Source organism: Vicugna pacos, chromosome 13 (genome assembly GCF_048564905.1).
Source record: "Vicugna pacos chromosome 13, VicPac4, whole genome shotgun sequence".
NCBI lineage: Eukaryota > Metazoa > Chordata > Mammalia > Artiodactyla > Camelidae > Vicugna > Vicugna pacos.
Window position 1 is genome coordinate 51951988 of NC_132999.1, and position 15137 is coordinate 51967124.

General features: G+C 51.8%; 1 protein-coding gene across 1 annotated transcript in view; it reads right to left on the reverse strand.

The window, feature by feature from the left end:
• Positions 1-8677: 8677 nt before the first annotated feature.
• Positions 8678-15137, reverse strand: part of EPHA8 (EPH receptor A8) — a 34557-nt gene continuing 28097 nt past the window's right edge. Inside the window, exons 9-17 of the mRNA XM_072975153.1 lie at positions 14930-14997; positions 13939-14103; positions 13539-13724; positions 13197-13258; positions 12444-12653; positions 11538-11687; positions 11255-11445; positions 10818-10991; positions 8678-10669 (exon numbers count right to left, since the gene is read on the reverse strand). Coding sequence (XP_072831254.1) covers positions 10555-10669; positions 10818-10991; positions 11255-11445; positions 11538-11687; positions 12444-12653; positions 13197-13258; positions 13539-13724; positions 13939-14103; positions 14930-14997 — 1321 coding nt within the window. The 3' untranslated portion in view covers positions 8678-10554. The remainder of the gene's footprint in view (positions 10670-10817; positions 10992-11254; positions 11446-11537; positions 11688-12443; positions 12654-13196; positions 13259-13538; positions 13725-13938; positions 14104-14929; positions 14998-15137) is intronic.

Sequence of the window (15137 nt, forward strand, 5' to 3'; positions counted from 1 at the left end):
TAGGTCATGGCAGGCACATAATGGGTGTTGAGTAAATAGCAGCCATTGTGCCTAAGGGTTGGTCGCTCTCATGAGAATTCTAGAAAAATGGGATGTTTTGTCTTTCTCAATATGTAGAAGCTCCTCTTTTTCTGAGGCAAAATGATCCTTCACTGGGGGAGCTCTGACAGTAAGAAGAGTTTCTTAAGTAGAGTTGAAATCTGTCTTTATGAAGTCTCAACTCTCTGATTGTGGGAAGAAATATCCCAAGTCCCTTTCCCAGAAACAGTCCCATCATGATCTGAAGACAATGATTGGTGATGCTCCCCTGTCCTCACTGTCCTCACAGGGTCTTGCCACAATCTTCCTTTGCCATGGCTCTCAGACCTTCCTTCAACATGTTGTCCTCCCCTCAACACACTCAAGGGCCTGTTTTTCTCCTTCAGCAGTCCAGCAAATATTACTGAACCAGAACCTAGGCTGCATCAGCCTCACTCAGTCCCTAAGAAACTCCGTAAGAAGTATTCAGGCGAGAAGACAGGCAAGGCTTTAGACATGCCAGGCCAGAATGAAGCATGGCAGAAAAATCACTGTTTCTGACTATGATGCAATACTTCCAATAATGCATCCTTAGTTCCTCCCGAAGTCCAGAGGTGGCCCCAATCCAGGTCCCGGAGGCAGGCGCCTGCAGACGCAGGATCAGCACCAAGGACAGCTCCACAACGTTGTTTGTAAGTGTCCTGCTGGGTTTGAGGCTCAGGGCAGTCTGGGGAAAATGATGGCTCCAGTCCTCAGACAGCTGGTTAAAGGTTGACAGACAGGGTCATCTGGTCACAGGGTGGAAGTGTTGAATAACTGTTGAATGAATGATTGATTGAGTGTCTTGGTTTCAGCCAGAACAAGAGTTAGGGGAAATTATAGAGCAAAACTTCAGAAACTGGGGACCTTGGGGGAAAACAATTTGGACCTGAAGTTGGAGACAAGTCTTAATTTGTCTGAGCCTCAGTTTCCCCAGCTGTGAAATGATGAGAAGAAGGATGGAGAGATATATAAAGTGTCTGGTACATAATCCTTCTGAGACTTGGCCTTTCTTGAGGATAGGGCCAGGAGTGCCTGCCTGGCCTGTGAGTGATGCTGGGAGGATCTCAGAGGAGGAGCCAAATGCACATGTTAAATTGGATTCTGGGGCTCTGCTATGCATCTGCAATTAGACATTCCATGTCCAGGATGTCCCTGTGAGGATCCTGACCCTGAGGCAGAGTGATTCCTCTTCTGAGCATCTTGACAGACATGCAGTTCTGTCTCTGGGGGAGAGACTAAGGGAGGGAAGGAATCAGAGGTGACCATCTGGGCTTGGCATGCACGCATGCACACACACACCCACGTGCGCATGCGCATGTTCGTACCTCCCTCTACACACTGACACACCACTCATATACTCAATCACACCTTGATTTGTGTCACAGTCATGGAAATGCATAGACACCACACACACGCATAATCATATATACAGTAATACACTAATCACATACATTTGTGTGTTTCATGTATTTTAGTTGCGGGATTCGACATATAAATTCATTAACCTCAGCCACCCTCACCTTCATGGCTTATACCTACCTATCAGAGTCATACTCACAGAGACACATGCACATACAATCCTGCACCAACAACAATCATACATACACTTGAAGATAATGCCACACATATCCTTTTGCACAGTCACATACAAAAAAAATGTCTGCACAACATCTCAGGTTCATTCATTTACTTTGAAACATAAATTCACAGCAGTGGGCCCCATCTCTCATCTTCTTCATCCAGTGAGCCTTGGCTCCTTCCCCCAGGAGAGACTGTCCTGAAGACAGATTCAAGTGTAATCTGCTGACTGGCCGGGTGATTCCTGAGCTCAGGACAAGGCCCATATCCTTAACTACTTCCTCCAGCACACCCCGCCAGTGCCCCTCCCCAGTGAGTCAGGATGACCTGGGTTTGAATCCTGGTTCACTACTCACCAGCTCTGAGTTATGTAACTTCCTGGTGCCTTGGTTTTCTTATTGATGAAAAGGGGATATTAATAGTCACACTCTCCTAAGGCTGCTGCGAGGACTGGAAAGCATGCATGGAAAGAGCTTGTCACTGTTTCTGGCACATGATAAAAGTGTGATAAATAATGACTCATTATTATTAATAACAATAAGCCACCCACGTAGACTCCCATTAGATGCCATACAGACAGCCTTCTCTTCAGCTCCTTTCACACAAGTGCATGGGGGTCAGGGATAACTACTTTTAGCATCCAGAGAGGATGTCAGCATTGGGAGCGAGTAGGGTGCACGTGGGCTCTCCTTGCCTCACAGCCCTGGCCCCGGCCCTGGCCCTTGGGTCACCTTGGCCATGCCTCCACTTGAACTTCTCTCCTGATGGTTCCCGGCTCCCTTCACCTGAATTTGCATCACTTCTACCCCTGCCCTCTGCCCAGCCAAGGCCCTGGGCCCCCTTCTTCCTTTAGATTCCTGCCACCTCAATGCAGGAAGGTGGATTTCTGGTTTATTTGGGTTTATTTTACATTTGATGCTGGACCCCTCATTTTCTGATATTCAGAGAGAAGCTCTTGCGCTAATCTCCCCACTCTATATGCTCATCACATTTCTCTTAAAGCCACAGGAGCTCCCCCCATTCCCATCTTTTATTCATCACCTTCCACCAGCCCCAACATAGGAGACATGGAAATGCAAACCCTCCAAGGACTGCGAATTTCACACCAGCAGCTGACCCTTCCTCAGCCGCCTAGGGTGGGAGAGATGGAGATGTCCTAATGAGGTGCCTGGGCATCGGGGATGGAGTTTGAGAGGTGGCCATAAGCCTAAGCCATCATCCCCAGGCTGAAATGAATAATAGAGGAACAATGGCGAGGGGGCTTCCCTGGGGGCTAGAATGCTAGACTACTGGGGTTGCCCACCCCTTCCTGCTTCCAAGGCCTCGCCCACACTCACCGACAGAATCGCCCTTGCACCATCCCAGAGACACCCAGCCACCCTCCTCCAGCTACAGTGACCAACACCAGACATTGTCCCCTGGGTATTACCCTTCATATCATCTTCTAATCCTCATGACAATCTTGTGAAGTATGTGATGCGTTCAAGGTCACACAGAAGGAAAGGATGAAGAAACTGACTCTGAGTTAGGGCCCCAGTAAGGGTTACTTGCCTGTGCCCTGGGCTGGGCACTGGGGTTCTCTGGCTAAACAGGGACAGTTCTGGCCTTAATCAGTCCACACTGAAGGTGAGTGATCTATCACAGAGCAATACAGGTGCTTTCATGGGAAGCCTGGAGGTCTGTGGGTGCTCAGAGAAGGGAGGCATCCAACCCTAAACTAGGGGAGGGGACACCAGAGGTTGAGATCTACAGTATGGGGAGGAATTGGCTGTGGGGTGGGAGAAGGGAGAGGAAGAATGTTCCTCTGGTTGAACACTTGTGACACAGCTGGGGGTGAGGGCCAAGAGTTTATATGAGCCTGCAGATGTCTTCTTGTGACTGAAGGATCCTCTGTGGGTTTTCTGGAGCCTAAGGACAGGGGATGAGACAGGATACATGGGTGGGGCCTGATAAGAAAGGTTTGTGTAGTGCCTTGAACCACCTCTTTCTGTGCCTCCTCTAACCCTCGGTTATACTGTCTGTTTTTCTCTCTCCATAAGCTTCCTCACTGAGCTGGGAGAGTTTGGCCAGTTTTGCCCACACCGAGGGCCCAGAGAGTCATTCTTCTAGGGGGCTTCTATGTCTCCTCAGGGGAGTCCAAGGAGAACAAGACTTCTTCCAAAGAGATGAGATACTAATGGTGAAAATTTAGGCATTATGTCTGATTAAAGGGTAAAGTGCCCATATGTCTGAGGATTTTCTTTTGCTTCTCAAACTCCTCTGGGGAACTTGCTTCTCTTCTCAGGTGGTTCCTAGAATGGTGGTGTCAAGATCCAGGAAGTGGAAGAGGGTTCAAAGCTGCTTAGGGGAGCCTTCCTTTAAAGCACACTATGAAAATGTAGGTGGCCTGGTTCAGACCCAGACTGGGCCTCTGGTGCTGTGTGAACTTGGGTGAGTCCTTTGCCCTCTCTGGGTAAGGCTGGGTTTCTTTATTTACGAAACAGGGGTGGTGTGGAGCATGAACAATCTGGTTCACTCAAAGTCCTCTAATTCTGTAATAAGAGCAAAGGAACTTATTCCATCATTCGACAATTCTATGATTTGGCTTCTCTGTTTTCTCCAGCCTATGAACCTCTTTAGGGCAAAGATGATCTTATTTATTCTAGAAATCATAGAGCCAAGCACAGGGCCTGTCACAGAAGAAGTGCTCAGTAAATATGTATGTATTCATGCATTAATGCATTCATTCAACATGTATCTGCCACACACAAATGAGGGCCATCAGTGTGCTGTGTGCTGGGGTTAAAGCATTAAGTAAGTTAGATGACATGTCTGCTTTTTAAAGAGTGCATTGAATGTTGTGGGCAGGAAACAAGCAAGTGAATAGACAATGAATGAAATGATCTCAACAGGTTATATGTGTTATAAAGATAACAACATTGGGTACCACGGTAGAAAGTGACTCAGGTAGCAGGCTGCCACTGCAGGGCTGAACATTTTGCAGACATGGAAGAGCATCCCAGGTGGGAGGGAGAGCTAATGCCATGGCCTGGGATATTCAAGAAATAAAAAGATGGGCATGAGTGAGGTGGAGGATGGTTGGAGGTCAGAGAGGCCAGCAGGAGCAGGTCATGTAGAATGTTTTAGACCAGATGAGGATTTTAGATGTTATTATCAACCTGATAGAAAGCTTTTTGAAGGGTTGTAACTAGGGAAGTGGCATGACCTGGTTTATGTTTTTAAGATCCCTCTGGCCACTTGTAGAGAATGGATTATGGGGGCAAGAGAGGAAGCAGGGATACCAGTGAGGAGGCTCCTGAAGTCATCTAGGGGAGATGGGGTGGTGTGGCTCAGATTGTGGGGTAGGTGGAGATAAATTGCTAGATTTAGGATACAGTTTGGAGAGAGCAGATAGGACCTGACGATCTGTTTCAGCACAAACAGCTTTCCACCATTGGGGTCTAGCACCCTGGACAGCATTTCCCAACATGTTTCCCGAAGGGCTGGTTCCAGTTCCTCAGGAGACACCGAGATTCCTGAGATCAGCCCTCAGAACCTCTCCCTTGTGGTTTTTAAGCATTTTAATTTCTAATTATAAAACATTTCCACGGACAGAAAAATCAGAAAATAATGTAACAGACAAGTATGTATCCCCCAAGATGAAATGGGTGTCAATATTTTGCCATGTTTGCTTCAGAGCCCCCTCTTTTTAGAAAAGAAAATAAATTAAACACTATCAATATAGCTCAATACCCCTTCCCTCCTTGCTTTTCTTCCTCAGAGTTAACAGAGCCGAAGCTGGTGTTTATCTGTCCCAGACGTGTACTGTCATCATCTAGTTATGCATTCAAAACCTGTAATTCTATTGTGACATATATTTTTAAAGTTTATATAAATGGTACAATATTGTCCACATTCCTTTGTCATTTATTTTTTCACTCCATATTTATGTTCTGGAGATTTATCCATATTGGGACATGTTGATCTAGTTTGTTCATTTTAACTGTGATAGATTATTTCATTGTACTTATAAAGCAGCTTATTTTCCTATTCTCCTGCTGAGATGCAGTTAGACTGCTTCTCATTTTTCTATCACATTCTGAGGAGCAAGGAATATCCTTGGCCACATGTCCTTTTTCATATGAGTTTCTCTAGGATACATAGAAAATGCTCTGGGTTCTTCACCCAGATTCTCTGAACTGCAGGTGCACTCAGCCCCCAGCTGCTGTGAGTGTTGGCTGCTAAGGATTCACAGCTGCTCCCTTTTTGGGAACTTCCTCATCCAGGAAGTTATAAGTTGCCCCCTGCATTGGGCAGTCCATACCAAATAGCTGATGGATATGGGTGTGCAAAATTCTGGCCCCCTTGCCTCAAGGCACATCAACTCTGTGATGTTCTTTATGCTCCAGAGCTCCCCATGGGATCAGATTAAACCTAATCTCCAACTGAGAACACATCATTACTTAACATTTCTTTCTACCTACCTGCCTGCCTCTCTTTCACCTGAGAGCCCTCCCTCAATAAATCACCTGCATGAGAATCTCAGGCACTGCTTAGAGAAACTAATCTAAGACAGGCACACACTAAGACAGAGCTGCTGGGTCTCAGATTCGCACATCTTAAAATTTACTGTTTCCAAATTGCTCTCCAAAGTAGTTGTACCAATTTACGTTCCCACCAGCAGTTTATAAACATTGCTATCCCCCCCCCACCACGCTCTTCAATACCAGTGTTATAGACTAATTTTGCCAATCAGATTGGTGTAATATGCTATCTAATTTTTGTTTTAATTTGCATTTCCGTGCTTACTAGAGATGTTGAGAATCTTTTTTATATCTTTATTGGCCAGTCGTATTTCTTCCTCTGTTACTTGTCTGTTCTTATCTTTTTTCCCTATTTCTTTGGAATGTTTTGATAAATCGATTCTTTGAAGTTTTAAATTTTTTTTATTTTCACTCTCTTGGTTAGTTATACAGCTTGCAAATATTTTCTTCTAGCTGAGGCTTTAACAAATTTTGTTTAATTTTTGTCATATAAAGATTATTGTTTTTTTAATGGAGGTACTGGGGATTGAACCCAGGACCTCATGCATGCTAAACGTGTGTGCTACCACTGAGCTATACCCTCCCTTTAGTTTTTTATTTTAATAAAATAAGATTTATCATTGTTTTCCTTTATCCCTTGTGCTTGTTGTACCTTGTTTATTTTCTGCTCTAAGATCATAAAGTTATTTTCCTGTTTTCTTTTAAAAGCTCTATAGTCTGCTTTTTACATTTAGGACTTCGATCAATGTGGAAATTATTTTGTGAGTGTGTGAGCAGGGATCTACTTTTATCTTTTTCCATGGGGGTATTTAACTGACCTAACACCACCCTTGCCATGTTTCAAACACTCATATATATCTGGATCTGCTCCTAGGCATTATTCTGTTCTTTTCATCAGTTTCTCTATTCCTGGGACCAAATCAAATAATTTTAATTACTAAAGCTTTATAGTAATTATTGAGATCTGGCAGGGTGAGGTTCCCTTCCTCTTCCTCCTTTTTCTTCTTCAAAATTGTCGTAGCTATTCTGGGTTCTTTATTATTCCGTATGCATTTTGGGATGACCTTGTCAAGTCGCAGAGAAAACCTCATTGCAAATGTTATTGGGAATAAAATGTATAGATTAAATTGGAGGTAGCTAGCCAACTTTATAATAGGGAGGCTTCCCATCCACAAGCATGGTTTGTTTCTCTTGTAGCTGTTATTCCTTGTCTCCTCTGCATTCCATTCTTGCACAGGGGTTTGCCTAGGAAATGAGTCTCCAAGTCCTTCTCATCCTCCAAAGCCCAGCTGAATTCTCCCTTCTCCCTTCTCCCTTTGGTGACAGCCCTGGCCCTCCAGGCTCTCTATGTTTCCTCTGACTTCCTCTAACCCTTCTGTATGCAACATTTTTGGGACACCTAGCGCCCCCAGTCTGATTGAAGGAGCCCTTTTTGTGCACTTGGTACCTCTACTTTGTCTCGGCTTTTAAGAGGAGTGGCTGTGTCTCCATCTTTGTATCCCCAGTGGCATCCAGTACATACTAGGTGCTCAGTAGGCTCTGATGGTTGGTCCCTTAGAGAAGAGAAGTGTGTAGTAATAGGTTCTCCCTCAAAGGAAATAGCTGGCTCCGTGGGGGGATGTGGCCTGGAGTGGAATTTGGAGTTTCAGGGGGAAACACACCTGGCTTGAAATCAGGCAGCTCTACCTTATATGATGGTTCTGCCACTTGGGACGTTGACCTCTCTGAGCATGATTATTAGTGAGATTGTAGGAAACACACTTGATGTGTTTTCTCCTTGTTCCCCTTCCCCAGTCTGAGGGAGGGGTAGGAGTGAAGAACTTTCCAGCTAGAGGTGCTTCTGGGAATCATTTCTTGTTCATCAAGAAGACCCCAGGGGTGTCTTCCCCAAATGTCTGAGCCATTGGCTCAAATGGACACAGTAGGTGCTGCTCTACCTCTGATGCCACCACCCTGTCTCCTGCTGCTGTCCCCCTCTCTCCGGGAGCCAAGGTGGATCCTCAGCCCCTGAAGTAACTATGGAAGCTGCTTGTATCCTTCCTCCCTTTTCTGCCCCATCGCACCCAGGCCTCTCCTTAGACCCCTTGTTCCCATGGAATTTGTCCCCATGAGATGTCATTCCTCCTCCAGGGGTGTCTTTCTTCCCCAAGAGAGCTCTAAGCAAGGTCAATGCCCAGCTACAAGGGATTGAGTTCCAGTGCTAAGCACCATCTGCACCCCACAGAAGAGAGAACTGGGGGCCTATGGGGGTTCTTCCTAGTAGAGCATGGGCTTTGGAGTTGGACAAACCTGGGTTTTTAGTCAGACCCCCCCCCCAAAATTGACTTTAGGCAAATTGACTTCTATACAACCCAGCCTCCCCTTGTATAAAATGAATCCTACCTCCTAGGATAGATGAGAAGACCAAAGAGAGAAAAAAGTATGGGTTATATACAACAGGTACTCAGCATAAAATTGCTCCTTCCTTAGCCGGGGAGGTCAAGGTTGTAGGGATGGAAAAAAATGGGGGACACAGGCAAAGATGAGGCAGAATTTATTCTCATTGTGGGCAAGTTCAAGATTCAGGATGGAGACCACAGAGAGGCAGATCCCTGGGACCCTGAGGGGCACCTCACAGTGGGGACAGGGGTCACACTTTCCCAAGTGCCACGCCCACTGCATCCCCCCAACTGTAAGAATCCAGAGCCCAGGAACTGGGTGAGAGTGGGGTGGGGCTGGGAGGAGACAGGGTCCTCCCTGGATCGTGTTCTGACCATGTTTCCAACTTCCATAGGAAGGAAGAACAGCTCGGCTATATAGTAATATAATATATAGAGGTGTAGAGAGCTGGCCGCGGCACCTGGGCGGGGCTGAGGTTCCCCGAATTATTGCAGGAGGGAGAGGGGGCTCAGTGCTGGTGGCTCCGCGCAACAGCTGTGCTGGCTACAGGGAGGGCAGGGCAGGGGGTGGGGGCTGGGCTGACCCCTCCCTTGGGGCCGGCAGGGGTCGCCTGGCATCCTGCCCGCTGGGGTTCCTTGGGCCCTGCCAGCTTCCCCTGGGATGGGGCTTTCTCACCCTGGGTGCTTTTTATGTGCTTTGAAGACCATTTTTGCATTGTCAGGAGTGAGGAAAAAATTTTCTGACATGGTAGAAAAAAAGATATTTACATACCCTGGTGGGCCGTAGAGGGTAGGGGCAGTCTCGGGGTGGGGGGCTTCCCAAACCCTCTCCCACCCATAGCCGCCTGCATGGGAGGATGTTGGGAGAGAGCCCTGGGAGGAGGCTTAGCTCTGAAACTTGGCTGCCATGTGCCCTTGGACAAGGCACACTCCCTTTGTCTGCCCAGAAGGTGCAGGAGGGATGGACTCAGGGCTGAAAAGCTAGGATCTTATGGTCCCTGATCCTAGGCAGGGGGCTGGGGGGCAGGCCGGGGCTGGGGGGCAGGCCAGGGCTGGGCAGTGAGGTTGGCAGAGGGACTTCCGTGGAGGGGCATCAGAGACTGGAGGAAAGTTGGTGGCCCCTGGCCCCTGGCCAGGGAGCCAAGTTCAGCTGAGGGCATCTCATGTGATGACGCCTACACAGAAGGTGGCCAGAAGGGTGGCCGGGAACCCTGTTTTCCTGTTGAAGCAGTAGTTGGAGCCAGGTGGAGGATGCAGGTGGCCCTCCTACCAGCTAGAGGGAGAGCTCAGACCTGAGGTAGAGCCGGGGTGGGCTCACCCGGGAGGAGACCAAGGTGGGCCTGGTGCTGGTGCGGTTCGGAAGTAGCCCCTGGCTCCAGCCTCCAGGCGTGGGGGAGGTGGAAGTGAGCCTCACCTTGACCCTGCGGGTACTGGGAGCTGAGCCCACATTTGATGGGTAGTGTCACACCGAGTTCTTGCTCACGCACCCTCATGCTTGTGACACACATCCTCATTCATGACATGCTGTCCCTGGTCACACCCATGCGCCCCCAGCCTTAACAAATAAGCATGTGCACCATAACCTGCACACATCCATGCTGGGACCTGACAGGCGAGCACACACACACATGATCACACCTGCTCACAAGGGCTCCCGTGACCTCATGAGAACACACCCCTAGAGCATGTGAGTGCACACATGCACACACACACACGTGCACACACACGCACATGGAGGCAGGTGAGCGACATCTCTGTTGGGCCCAGTGGCATTGAGGCCCCAGCCTCTGGGAAAGAGAAGGCCCTCTGTCCTGGGGGCAGGGGTCCCTGCCGTGCTGGGCACCAAACGTCTCTGCCCAGGTGGCCCGACCCGGGATAACTCCAGGTCTGGCAGCGCAGTCCTCGGCCTCCCTGGTACCCGAGAGGAAGGCAGCCAAGGAGGAGGGACAAAGGCCTGGAGTGGCTGACCCTGCAAGTCCATGATGGCGGGCATGACCCGGGCTGGCTGGGTTCGGTCAGAGATGCCGGCGGGGTCCCTGGGTGCTGGTCAGCTGGGCCCTCATGGTCTGGATGCTGCCCAGGATTTTCTTCTGGTGGCCCATGAGGGTGATGCCCAGGGCACGCACGTCCCTGTGAAGGAAGGCGGTGCTGACCTGGCAGGCAGGGTGGGACCATGGAGACAGGGACACACCTATCCCTGGAGCTGCCATCCTTAGCGGCTCTGCCTCTGGCCCCTGCCCTCTCCCCCTGAGCCCACCCCCAGGGGTCCACCACTTACTGAGCGTTCATACGTAGCACCATGCCCAGCGAGGAGTACCCCCCGGCAGCGAAGTGGTCCCGGTAGCGGCCCATGCGGATGGAGTCCAGCCAGTCCCCCACGGTGAGGCCCCCGCTGCCACCCCCGCCCCCACGGAGGTCAAAGCAGCTCCGGGCAAAGGCAGGGGGTGGGCACCTAAGGCACAGGGGCCTTTGGTAAGTGGCCTGCCAGGGGAAACTGGCACTAGCCACCCTCAGCCTCCATCCAGGCTTGGCAGTGGGCAAGGGGTCTGAGGGGTTAAACTCCAGGCTTAGAAGGAGAGGGCTGAACAGAGGGCAGGGGCCCAGGTTGGGTCTGGTCCTCGGGTCAGGGCAGAGCCATCCCAAGGCCTGGACTGAGTCTGGGGCAATGCCGGAGGGCAGCTGGGCTTGAGCGGAGCTGGGGTGGGTGCCAGGCACCTGTTAACAGTGGCTGTGGCCCTGAGACTCTCAGGGCTACGGATCAGCGCATCCAGGACGCTGACAATCTGGGAGAAGCGAGGCCGCTGGGCCCGGTCCTTGTGCCAGCAGTCAAGCATGAGCTGGTGCAGGGCGTGGGGGCAGCCCATGGGCGCAGGCAGGCGGTACCCCTCCTCCACAGAGCTGATGACCTGGGGGAGGAGGGGAGACATGGCGCCGGGCTGGAGCGGTGCCTCCCTCTGAGGCCCCAGCCGCCTCTGCCCAGCCAGGGTCCGGCACTCACGTCCCGGTTGGTCATGTTCCAGTAGGGCCTCTCCCCGTAGGCCAGCACCTCCCACATGACCACTCCGAAACTCCACACGTCGCTGGCGGAGGAGAAGGTCCGGAAGGCGATGGCTTCGGGGGCGGTCCAGCGGATGGGAATCTTCCCTCCCTGCGATGGACACACGAGGGTTGAGAGGGAGCTGAAGACGTGGGTTGGTGCTGGGAAACGCGCGGGCCAGTTGGGGAGACACAACCTCCACCTTCCAAGGGCACCTGTTCAGATGGGGGGACCTGCATACGGAGTTGTTGTGGAGACTGAACAAAAGACGGCAGGTGGAGGGCCTGGCACTGGGTGCTCAGTTAAATATCGAAGCCTGAACAAGGGATGAAGCTCAGAGAATGTGGTCTAGAAGTCTTCCAATCCCCTCCCTGGCCCCGTACTTTTTTGGCCACAAAATCCTTTGTTTAAGTGAAATCTTATTTGGAGGCTCAGTGGGTGAGATTCTAAGGGAAGGGTCTGACGAGGCAGGGGTTGAGGCAGGAGCCACTCAGCCCTCTGTCTTTGAGGCAGCTCCTAAGGCACCTGTAGAGAAGCCCAAATCCCCACTGAGCACATTTTGAAAATACTAGATTTTAGCCAAACTTTAGAGACAGATGTAGAATGGATGTGTGATTCAAAGAGACACCAACTCTCCCCAAATCTCTCAGTGAGTGAGTGACACTAGCCCTGGTGTCTCCCCAAGCCAGTTTGTGACAGAGCAAAGGCAGGAAAGCTTGTTCCCACTTCCCAGAGGGGCAAACTGAGGTGCACAAAAGAGACAGGACTCGCCCCATGTTGGAGGCAATCCTAAAATTTCCAGCTTTCCTAATGACACTCGGGAGGGCTCCCTCCTGGGCCTGCTGGAAAGGGGTGTGGGCTACGCACCGTGGTGGTGTAGGCGGCGTCGGGGTCGTCCTCCAGCACCCGTGAGAGCCCGAAGTCAGACACCTTGCAGACCAGGTTGCCGTCAACCAGGACGTTGCGGGCGGCCAGGTCGCGGTGGACGTAGCCCAGGTCTGAGAGGTAGCGCATGCCGGCGCCCACTCCTCTGAGCATGCCCACCAGCTGCATGATGGTGAACTGCCCATCGTGAGTCTGCAGAGGCACGCGGCTTGGGCTTCAGGAAGGCTCTCTGCAGCGCGCAAAGTGCCTCACTGCTTAGGAAGCATGTTACTGTTTAAGGTTTGTTCTCACGTTTCATTTACACTCATAGCAACCCTGAGAGGCAGGTGGGGTGCAATGACTGGTTATCCATTTTGCAGGGGGAAAAAGGGAGGCCCAGAGACCTTTGGTCTAGTGCCTAAGAGCACCCAGCAAATAAACAGCAGGGTTTCCACCCCCATCCCCCTACCCATGCCTCCCAGCCGGGTGGGGCCTTGGGTCCCTGCAGAGGCATCCTCAGCCTGTGTGCTGGGCAGCAGGACCTGTGCAGCAGAGGGACTTACACGTGATGGGGGGGTGAGAGGCAGTTTGATGGGCTGACCCTTAAGACCCCACCCTATACCTGGCGCCTTCTTCCCCAGGTCTGTTGGGTCCAAGCTCTGGGGAGGAGGGGGTGCCTGGAGGCCTCACTATCTCCCAACACCCAGACTGAACTTCCCTCCCCTGGCCCATGTGGAAGGCGGGCGGGGCACGAACCCTCAGGAAGGCGTCCAGAGAGCCGTTCTCCATGTACTCGGTCACGATCATTGCCAGGCGGCCTGGGAAGGCGACGGGGAGGGGGTGGCTCTTGGTGGGGGGATCAGGGCTGGAACAGGCCCTCCCACCACAAGCTACCAGGAGTCAGATCAGCACCGAGGGCCCCAGGGAACCTAGGGTTCTCACTGGGGTCCCAGGCTCTGGGCCCCCTTCCCTGTCAAGTCATCTGGGACCTGAGCCAAGGGGACAGGAGCAGAGCAGGGTGGTCTAGGGATGGACCTAGAGCCCTGATCCGAGCAGGAGGGACCCTGTGGGGTAAGGCTGCTCTCTCCTGGCACCTACCACGGGTGACGACACCTTCAAGGCGGATGATGTTGGGGTGGTCAAACTGACCCATGATGGACGCCTCACTCAGGAAGTCCTGCCGCTGCCTCTCCGTGTAGCCGGCTTTGAGGGCCTTGATGGCCACGGGCACGTCCTGCTGCCCTGGCACCCGCAGCCGCCCGTAGCAGACTTCCCCAGACTCTCCTGTGGACCCCAAATTGGGCAGGCAGAGGGTGGGTGGTGGGACCTTCCTGTCCTCATCCCGGACTCCCGTGCTCTCCTGGCTTCACACATCCGTGTGACCCCACAGCCTGGCCATGCCGGGCAGTGGGGCTCCCTTCTCCCTCTGCCCTGGGCACCCCACTGCCGCTGGAGCAACCCCCATGATGTCCCCACGGTCACAACCCCCAAGGCTCACCAGAGCCGATGATTTTCTCGATGTGGATCCTGGAGGCATCGATCTCTCGGGTGAAACTGCGGCCCGCCCGGCCCGGCTCCTCATAGGTGTGGGGTTCTGCGTAGAACTGGGGCTCTGGGATCTTCCCTGGAGGATGGTGCAAGGGCAGGAAGACGGGTGGAGGTGCTGAGGGGGCAGGAGAGATGGGCCATCAGTGGGGTCCACGAGGGTGTTCTCTCCCAGCATTCCCTGGGCCTGGGACGGGTCTAGGGGTGGGGCGAGGAGTGTCTCTGGGAAGCTCAGGATGTGGTGGCAAACAGTATGTGCCCAATAAGTGCTTGCAAAGTGAAAGCAGGGTCTCTGTGGAGTAGCTCTGAGCTCTCCAGGGAACTTTGGGGTTTCCAGTCAGTTCTGAGCATGTCTGTCATTTTCTGCAGTCACTTTAAGGGTCCTTAAGAACTTTCTAAACTGTTCTAGGGTAGGAATGTGACCAAAAAAGGTTTCATCACAGTGCCAGTAGATTGATGGAAAGTGGTTCTTTAGAAAACTGTGTTAAGAAGGATTCTGAGGCTGCATTCAGGCTCTGTGGGACTCATTACCATGAATGATTCTAAAGTCTACCATGGGCACAGAAGTCGGGTGCTGAGGTATGCATCCCCATATTTGCCATTTTCTGGGGCCTCTGCAAAGTCCTGGAAAAGTTATCTGTAGCAGGGATTCTTGTCCAAGAGTATAGGACCCCCTGAAATTGTATGTGAAATTGTGTGAGTGCATGAATCTGTGCATTTCCCTAGGGAAAGGGTCTCCAGCATCCTCTGCAAACCCAAGAAAGGTGAACAGCACTGTGCCTCTAGGGTCTTGGGTCTCTGTGACACTCTGCTGTCTGTCTCTGGGGCTGCGGTCTTTTCTGTGGGTATCTGTCTCCTTCCCACCGGGGCACCCCCAGGCCAGCACTGGTTCCCACTTAGACCTCTTTTTCACTGTGTCTAGACCCCCGGGCCCTGGCACTCACCCTGGCCGTTCTGATAGTGCATCTTCTCCTCGTCCGAGTGCTGGAAGGCCTTGCTGTAGCCGCAGTGCCTGTGGAGGGCGGACGTCCCTGGCCTCAGCCCAGACCCCGCACGGGGACGCATCCAAACTCCTCGCTTCCACCCCCCTCCCCTTTCAGGTCAGCTCCTGCCACCCAGTCCCTGCCCTGTTCCTGCAGGGGGGTGTCGCCG